This window comes from Gymnoscopelus braueri (assembly GCF_963280865.1).
Source record: "Gymnoscopelus braueri genome assembly, chromosome: 14".
Taxonomy (NCBI): domain Eukaryota; kingdom Metazoa; phylum Chordata; class Actinopteri; order Myctophiformes; family Myctophidae; genus Gymnoscopelus; species Gymnoscopelus braueri.
The window spans coordinates 9,293,506-9,303,512 of NC_137619.1; the positions used below are offsets into that span (position 1 = coordinate 9,293,506).

At 45.1% G+C, this 10,007-nt stretch overlaps 1 protein-coding gene across 1 annotated transcript in view; it reads left to right on the forward strand.

Moving 5' to 3' along the window:
• Positions 1-10,007, forward strand: part of slc30a6 (solute carrier family 30 member 6) — a 61,792-nt gene extending 51,785 nt beyond the window's left edge. Inside the window, exons 11-15 of the mRNA XM_080449911.1 lie at positions 5,675-5,794; positions 6,451-6,553; positions 7,410-7,457; positions 7,778-7,846; positions 8,606-10,007. Of these exons, the coding sequence (XP_080306037.1) occupies positions 5,675-5,794; positions 6,451-6,553; positions 7,410-7,457; positions 7,778-7,846; positions 8,606-9,262 (997 nt within the window). The 3' untranslated portion in view covers positions 9,263-10,007. The remainder of the gene's footprint in view (positions 1-5,674; positions 5,795-6,450; positions 6,554-7,409; positions 7,458-7,777; positions 7,847-8,605) is intronic.

The following is a 10,007-nucleotide window of genomic DNA, read 5'->3' on the forward strand; positions in this document are numbered from 1 at the left end:
TTTGTTCTGTTGAAAGTCGTTAAACCTCTCCTTTCCTTTCCATTTAGCCCCCACTTTGTTTTTGGGCGGTGAAACCGCCCCTATATGTGAGGTTTGGACTCGAATCGACATTCGCTGCACTGTGATTGGCCACCATTGTACCCCCCCACCTATTGTACCCCCCCAACCCTGCGCTGTGATTGGCCACCATTGTACCCCCCTAACCCTGCACCGTGATTGGCCACCATTGTACACTATGGTGGCCAATTCAGGACTATTCAGGACTGTGATTGGCTAGTGAACACATGACACATGTGCATAGCCCTAAAAATAGGACTATGCACTTAAAGTTTTTAAGTTAGGGGTGTACAATGGTTGGTCCACAATATTACTTTTCTTTAAGTGAACTTCCATCACTGTGATGACCACTGTGACCACACCGCCCACTTCACACTGGGTGTTATTTTTTTCCCACAAGAGGGCGCTCTAACGCAACTTAGGAATGATCCTAGGCCCCTTTAAAAGGGAATGGATGGATGTGACGTCATCCCCAAAAAACGGACGCGCATCCTTACCAATGATGGGATCTTGAGAAAAAGGTCCATATCTCCATATCTTTTTTTTGTGTGGTCAAAACGAGCCATTTTCGACAGACGATCACTCTGCAATGGCGGATCGCGGTAGGAATGTTATTGATACAGTCGTTAGACGGGACCCTTGGCCATCGCCCAGACACCGTTTGTTTACATCCGGGTCCTCGTCGTGGCTTCTGCAGCTCTAAAAAGATCGCCAATAAACGGTAAAAAAACGCTGGCACTGGCTGTACCCTGTTTTAAAAAACTTCTGGCACTCAATGTGTTAAGAAGTCGCCTAACGTATCGGTAGGCGGAACTCTCTGGCTACACGAGGCTAGAAGAAAAACTAAACAAAAAAAAACACAAAGTAATGCTGGAGTAACGTTTGCCACACCGTTCACGTGGTTTCACCCACACCTCACATTAACGTGAGGGTTTCCCCACACATTTTCTTGAGTAAAAGTAAAAAAATATTGGTATCACAAGGTACTTAAAAGAACAAAAGTTAAATTACTAACGTTTTTAAAAATAGCAGATCTAAAAGCTCACAACGCATCGCGATGCGACGCGTTGTGAGCTTGTAGATCGGCTATTTTCAAATACCCTAGATATAAAATAGGACTACAGCAACACGGACTACACTGACTGTAGCTACGAACAGCCCAGTCTCCGAGTAGACACAACAAAAAGCTTTCGTTTGAAAATCTTGCTGCGCTATTTTGGGGGAATGGACGAATGATTGGATGGATGGATGGACAGACAGGCCTAGATTTATTAATCCTGTGGGGGAAATTCAGTTCCAGCAGTTGTGAAACACAGGACCGATTCAGAATGAGAGATGGAGTGACAATACTAATAATTTAAAAAGAGTAAACTGGTAATAACCAGTGTTGCCAGGTCTGCTTATTATAAGCGACTTGGGCTTGTTTTTCTTTAAAGTAGCTTGTATTAGTAGTTTGCGGGTTGCAAGTTTTTTTTTCTTTTCTTTTTTTTCTAAAGTGTAGTTGCTTATTTGGCTTGCTTCCAATTTTTTTTATTATTGTTTAAACCAGGTTCAAACCATGTCAAGGACCCCCAAATTAATGTGTATTTGTCCACAGATCCCCCCATCTGATAATTTGTGCCAGGGACCCCCGTACCAGATTTGTGTTCACAACCCGCGCCGGGTTGTGAGCTTGTAGATCGTTTTTTTTTTTTTTTCAAATAGCCGACGTCTATAGGTTTGAAGTGCTCATGTGGCCTATTGGTTGCTTCTTTTGGACTTGTTTTCATAGACCTCAGTGTGTTTCCCCATATGCATTTAACAGTGGCGCCACAGCTTGATTTTTATGAAAATTGTATATATTCTTTATATTGTGAGCTTGTAAGTATGAATTGGGCCACCCGTGTTCTCGTGTTCTCCTGGGTCTATGGGTCTCCTGTGAAACGGCTCCCCCTAGGGTAACAGCTTTCATTGGGTCACAAAAGTTTCAGTAACGTAGGCCGCCATAAGCTCGCTGGAATGTGTTTTGTTTTGTTTTAGCGTTTTCAAGATGATTTAAAGTTCTTGAGCTACAGAAAAAAACCTTAAATGACACATGACACAGACTTCAATAATTTAAATTAAATATTAATAAGATAATTAAAAACATATTTTTTAAATGTATATAAAAATGCGTGCGCGGGGGGTGTTCCCGGTGCCACGGTTACAACTTCATCCTAGGGGAAACACAGGACCTGGTTGCATATTTCTCTCGCAAAATCTGGAAACACTGGTAATAACACACAGGGATTAGGAATAAAGTGTGTGTTGTGTGTAGATGTGTGTGTTGGAGCTGTACAGACACACAGCTGCAGGAAATGAAGTCATGATTAATCTGCACATGCACACAAACACAGTGAGCAGGGTACCTGGAGCGCTGACCCCAGAGCCGTGTAACTGAACTGAGCTCTGGTTGGCTCAAAGGGTAGTAGTGAACAGGACATCACAGCCTAGTTTTCACTGTGTGTGTGTGTGTGTGTGTGTGTGTCCTCATGTTGCCCCAACAGGGTCTAGAGGCTAACTGGGTTATATAAGCCTGCCGCTCTGTTGGCCCACACAGATTGGTTGGAACAAGAGTGTGCACACATGCGCGCACACACACACACACACACACACACACACACACACACACACACACACACACACACACACACACACACACTGTGTGTAAGTGGAGAGGGGGGAGTACAACACACAGGGGGAGAGCACAAATATGAAGTGTGTGTCTCTCTCTTGTGGGCCAACAGACAGACGAGTTTGTTTGTCTCCCTTTAATCCGACACACTCTGTCTACAACGCTCCGGGATTAACACACTCAAACATACACACACACCCCCCCCCCCCCCCCCACCCCACCCGGGAACAGGGAATAGAGACATACACAAAACACGCCTGCACACAAACAGACAGAGACACACACACACACACACACACACACACACACACACACACACACACACACACACACACACACACACACACACACACACACAGGAATCATCAGGGGAATAGTATTAGCAGGTTAAGTGATATCAATGCGCCAGCAGGATTATAGGATTGTCAATCCAGTCTCCTCTCCTCCAGTGTCTCTTACGTTTCCCTTCAAGTAAAGTACAGATATTAAATGTACTTCAGTACAGTACTCAAATAAATGTAGTGGCCATGACTCTGGGTCACATGATGTATAGATAATACAATTCATAGACTAAACATCAGTCCTTACTGTTTTTTTATTCTGTCAGTCTGTCACACAGTCTGTGCAAAGGAAGTGCCGAAAATGACCCGAGAGTAAAGTGGTTGTCCCGCCTCCCCCTCGCTTCCTTTTCGTCTCTTGCAGTTGTGTAAAATTTGTCATACTGTAAATGAAATCAGACAAAGCATATGTAGCTTGCTGCTTATCCTAAATGAGAATTCAGAAATATGTTTTAAAACTATTTTAAAATAAATTTTCCGTGAACGGAAATGACAAAGAGATGACAGCTTCCTCTCTCTGCTTTCGGGAGGTTTAGTTCCAGACTCTACAGCATTCAGTAGCAGGAAGTAGCACCTTACGGGTCCCTATAAACCAAATGGACCCTTACGGTCCATTTGGTTTAATTTTACACCCTCAAGAGTTAAATTGCTAAACATCTGCATTACTTAACACATTAACTGCCAGAATTATTTTCATATTTTTTTAGCCAGTGCCAGAGTTTTTCATTGGGAAAAAAAAAGTACTCAGGAGCCGAAATACAGCATTTTTAAGTTTTAAGTTAACAAGGAAGTGGATAGGAGTCTAGATCTTCAACTAATCATATCTCCTTGGTCTTTGGGTGAAATTGGAAAAAAAACATTAAAAAATAAAAATAATAATTGGCACGTGGCGGCTTTAAAGCGGTTCGCGTAGATCTACGTGATTGGCAGTCAATGTGTTAATGTCAAAAGGGTTGAAAACCACTGGTTGGGTAACATGGAGTTCATGTGGGGTCAGCAGTGTTTTGGTGGGCTGGCGCTCCCAGCCAGCTGCCCCCCGGACGCTAACAGCTGGCCTCTCAGACTGCCTGCACTGCCTCTCATACAACCAGGATAAACTGGGCCAAACACTTCTCATGTTGTCTGTGGCACAGATGGACGCCAAAAAAAAAACTCAAGGATTATATCGATAGTTTATTGTAGCCACGGGTTTATCTTTCCTGCAGGGTCGAACGGGGACAAACTCATATTGTCTGTGCCATGTATATGTGGACAGTAGGAAGGCTGAGAGAGAGACGGTAGGAAAGCTGAGAGAGACAGTGTAGGAGAGACAGACAGTAGGAAACAGGGTTGCCAGATCTGCTTATTATAATTTCCCCGCAAGATTTTATTTGAAATTAGCCGATCTACAAGCTCACAATGCGTTGCGACGCGTTGTGAGCTTGTAGATCTGCTATTTTCAAATAGCTGATGTATATGTTAAAGTGCTCATGTGGCCCATAGTCGCTGCTTTTGGGCGGCTGTGGCTCAGGAGGTAGAGCAGGTCGTCCATTGATCCGTGGGTCGGCGGTTCGAATCCCAACTCCTCCTGTCCACATGTCGAAGTGTCCTTGGGCAAGACACTGAACCCTACATTGCCTCCAATGATTCGGTCGGCGCTAGCTTGCCACCATTGGTGTGTGAATGTGGGAAAAGTGGGGACGCTGGCGTCGACTGTTCGCCGCTCCACCTCCCGATGCCCCCCCCTGTATGAATGAATGAACCATTGTAAAGCGCTTTGAGTAAGTTTGAGTACTTAGAAAAGTGCCATATAAATGCAATTCATTATTATTATTATTATTATTTTGGGCTGTTTTCCTAGACCTGGTTTCTTGTTTCGCTCACAGAATCTGGCAACACTGGTAGGAAAGCTGAGAGGGAGACGGTGTAGGAGAGACAGTCAGTGGGAAAGCTGAGAGGGAGACCGTGTAGGAGACACAGACAGTAGGAAGGCTGAGAGGGAGACCGTGTAGGAGACACAGACAGTAGGAAGGCTGAGAGGGAGACGGTGTAGAAGACACAGACAGTAGGAAGGCTGAGAGGGAGACCGTGTAGGAGACACAGACAGTAGGAAAGCTGAGTGAGAGAGCGTAGGTGAGACGTACAACAGGGAATGCTGTGAGAGACAGTTTAGGAAGGACCAACGTTAGGAGACCTGAGAGAGAGACAGTGTAGTAAGGACCGAACGGAAAGCTGAGAGAGACAGTGTAGGACAGACAGACAGACAGACAGACAGACCGGAAAGCTGAAAGAGACAGTATGAAAGCTGAGAGGAAGACAGTGTAGACTGGCTTTCCTACACTCTCAATTTCACTCATTTTAGTCAAAACTTTTACGGAATTCAATTAGAATTCTGTGAGCTTTGTTGGCATGTACAATAAGTTAAAATAAACAATATAGTTATTCTGTCCGTGCTTGGTTTATGGTTCAGTCCTATCATCCAGGAAAATGTAATATGTCATCAAGCATCATCATGAAACAATTATGTTAATAAAATATGAAGATTAATGTGATTGGAATTACCATGTAATACTGCAAAAAGGCTTGTTGAGCTACTTATTAATCGTGTGTGTGTGTGTGTGTGTGTGTGTGTGCATGACGTGTGCAGTGTGTGTGGTATAATTCCAGGTCTCAGCAGTGTGTTACTTCCTCGTATGAATCCATTTGTCCTGGTGAACGTGGCCGGAGCGCTGTCCCTCTGCATCACCTACATGCTCATAGAGATCAAGTATGATGCGCACACACACACTTACACTTACTTCACTTGTGAAGATGTCAACATTTTAACCCATTATGACCCGAGTTCGATTCTACAAATGCCTTCTAAACCAGCAGTTCTCAAACGTTTTCATGATAAAAAATGATTCAACATTTTTCAACACTTTCACGATTTTTCAAAGACGTAAAAAAATTGCTGCGAGCTTGTACATCTGCTATTTTTAAAAAGCCGACGCTAAAATCTAAAATGACACTGATGCTTTCCCGGTTTTAATGGTTTAAGAAGCATTTTTAACCATGAGCCTAAAAGCCTAAGAATAGCAGATCTACAAGCTGACAACGCCGGCGACGTGTTGCCAGCTTGTAGATCGGCTATTTTTTCTGTGCATGACACTGACACACAACTCGTGTTTAACTCTAATCCCAACACCTAAACCTAACCTCTAAATGTCTAATCCTAATCTGAATCTTTTTCTAACGTAAACGTATCTCTAAAAATATTTTATTAACCATAAAACAACCATTTCTCCTGTGAGCACTCAACCAAGCGTAAATCAGGCAGAACTCTAACCTTAAAACTAACCTCTAAATGCCTGATCCTAACCCCAACCTGAATGTTTTCCTAATTGCAAGTGTAGTAACTGTGTGTGTGTGTGTGTGTTCCAGTGACTACACTATGGTAGACACAGCGTCGGCGGTCGCCATAGCGCTCATGACCTTCGGAACCATGTATCCAATGAGTGTCTACAGTGGGAAGGTCCTACTACAGGTAACACACACACTGAGCAATCGGCCGCCGATCTGTATCAACCAGTTTTGATCTGATCGGCTAATGATGAGTGACCGGCTGGTCAGTCGCATAACTAATTAAGGGGCACACACACAGCGGCACAGCCTCTACAACTACATGTCGTCTGTGTAGAAGCTCCGTGATCGGAAATTCTGTATTGAGCAGTTGAATAGGCTCTATGCCCAGCAGCCATATTATTGGAATGAAATTGGGCCTCTTCCTTACTTCCTTCACAGGTGTTACCAATGACACTAATTAAGGCTCTGTTCCATTTAGTGTAGCACAGTGGTTCTCAAACCTTTTTATTTCAAGGACCCCCATAACTATGAGAGTGTACAAATGGAACCAAATGGACCCTTTTGGTTCCATTTGTATACTCTCATAGTTACACACATCCGTAAGGGTCCATTTGGAACCCCCCAAGGAACCATGGACCACACTTTGAGACCCACTGGTGTAGTGTTTTCAGTGAGCCAACATGCATAGTATCAGCACCCTGACCCTGTTTGACCAGAACGGAACAGAGCCTTCATTAGTATCATTGGTAACACCTAAGGAAGTAAGGAAGAGGCCCAACTTCCAATATGGCTGCTGTGCATAGACTAGAGCCTATTGTCTTACAACCAGAGTTAGGGGTAATTCAGACTGCTGTGATAATACCCACAACGTTCTAAAGCTTACATTTATTCTCCATAGTACGACGGTGTTGCGCGCCAAAAGTAGCCGATTTCCAAGCTCCCCACGCCTTGCAGTTGCTTGTAGGTCGGCTATTTCAGACGTATGATACCGTCGTATAACGACGTATACATTTGACTTTGTCCTTTTGTCTTTTTAGACCACTCCCTCTCATGTCATCGGCCAATTGGACAAGCTCCTCAGAGAGGTAAGGGGCGGGGCTTGGTTTGGTTGATAGGCATGTGGACGAACATTATAGTTTGTAAATCTTGGTTTAAATTTTTGATAGATTTGTCTGTCGGGTGGAAGCCTCATGTGTCAAAAAAACTGTTACTTTTCAGGATTCAAATTCAAAAGTAGCAGATCTACCGCCTTTCGAGCTTGTAGATCTGCTATTTTTGACGCTGTACTATGATCAAGAAGGGCGCTAATTTAAGAAAAAAACACAAAAAAGTAAGAATATGGAGATAAGAGGTTTCTGTCTCGACGGCAACGATTTGGTGAATTGCTCTGTGTCTGTCCAATCAGGTTTCCACTCTAGACGGCGTTCTGGAGGTCAGGAACGAACATTTCTGGACGGTTGGATTCGGTTCTCTGGTAAGAAGTGAACCCCACAGATGAACAGAAAGAAATACCTTCACGTTTACTGCCATTTGTGTGTCATTTTAGATTGCTTTGGCTATTCAAAAATAGCAGATATACAAGCTCATAGATCTGTAGATCTGCATCGTGAATGTTTGTATAATATAAGTATAAAATAATAGTTATAGCACAAATCTAAAATGACACAGATGCGTTCCCGAATTGAATGGGTTAAAGACTAACTGAAATCTTATTTTGAAAGTGATTAATTTCTATATCATGAAAAATGTACCAGCGTCAGCCAGCCATAAACATCAGTTCAGTGAGACCAAAAGACACGACAAGTCACTCATACACAATTATCTCTGTATCTCTCTCTCTCTCTCTGTCTGTATCTCTCTATAGAACATTGTGGTGTGTGTGGGTGTAGGGAAAGGGGTGGTGGTAGTCGCAGCCAGCAAACCTAGCTGCCAGAGACACACACAACAAACTCTCAATGTCCTAGGAAATGGTCCCTAGTCACCTCTAGGTGGAGTCAGAACATTCAGTTAAACTAAAGAGAGACACAGACAGACAGTGATTTAATATCATATAATAATAATATTATAATAATATTTGCAGTGAGTTCAGTAAACCACTGTCAGTCCAATTGGAAAGGAGTGGATTTATTTGTATTTTATTTCATTATTAATGTATATTCACTTTAATCTCTCTCCCGCCTCTCTTTCTCTCTCTTTGTCTCTCTATCTGTCTCTCTCCCGCCTGTCCTCTCAGTGTGGCTCGGTCCACGTGCGCGTCCGCCGCGACGCCAACGACCAGATGGTGCTGGCTCACGTCTCCACCCGCCTGCTGTCCCTGGTGTCCACCCTGACGGTGCACGTCTTCAAGGACGCCCCCTCCTCCCATCACCACCCGCACTCCTCCGTGCCTCCCCCCCTCGCCGGCGCCGTCCCGCCCCCCCTCTCGGAGGGGGCCTACCCGCCCGGGTCCGTCTCCTCTTTCTCCTCCTCCTCCTCCGCCGTCCTCCCTCCGGTCCTGTCGGCGGTGGCGGACCCCCTCACCTCCACCCCCTTCAAGCAGACCAGCCCCCCGCCCGAGTTCTCCTTCAACTCCCCCGGGAGGAACGCTCAGCCTCTGCTCCTCTCCGCTCCCCCCCCCCACCAGCACCACCAACACCACCAGCATCACCAACACCACCAGCACCCACACAGGCCCTACGGAGGAGGCCTGGGACTGGCCTACGGGGCCTCCCCCTACGCGGGGGCTCTGAGCCAGGGGCTGGGGGCCAGGCCGGGACCCGCGGGGATGACGATGCCCTCGTCGTCTCAGACCTACAGGACTGCCGCCCCGGCGCCCCCGCTCCGGTTCGGGACCGCCGGCAACCTCCTGGGGTCCCAGGCGCCGTCCCAGTACAGACAGTACAAACCCTGAGGTTTCTCCGGTAGAAACGGTGGTTCTCAAAACTCTTCAATTTCATGGACCCCCGTAACTCTGAGAGCGTACTAATGGAACCAAATGGACCCGTACGGGTCCATTTGGTTCCATTTGTACACTCTTAGAGTTACAGACCTGCGAGTTACAGACCTGCGAGGGTCCACAAGGTACCCTGAGGGTCCCTGAAGGACCCCACCTTGAGAACCACTGCAGTAAAACAACACGTTCCTGCGAGAGACTGGGACACGCACAACCGACGTCGTGATGTCATAAGATTGCGTGTGAGATATGTAGATTATTTTGATTTTCAACCTGGTTGTCCCTGTGTCGGGCTTGCCATTATATGTGTGAACATTTCGCAAAACTTTCCACAAAATATATATATTTATATCGAAACCAACAACAAAAGAACAACATCTTGTGAGTTTATAGATTGCCTGTTTTTGTGCAACCGTTCGCCGTACGGCAAAGTATAAGATGGGGCTTAAGTCGCTTATCAATTTGACCCTTATCCTCGCATACACACACACACACAACTCATACGACAGCTAAATGACTTCAGCAAACACGACGATGAAATTGGTGTGTTTGTGTGTTTCTACTTGGTCATACGACAGTATATACGTTAAGTATTAGTCACATGGTCACTCTGGAGGACGACTGAACGAACCAAACGCACCTCAGAAACGTACGTTCGACTTCAAATTCCACTATCTATTTGAAAATGTGTTTTACCACATAT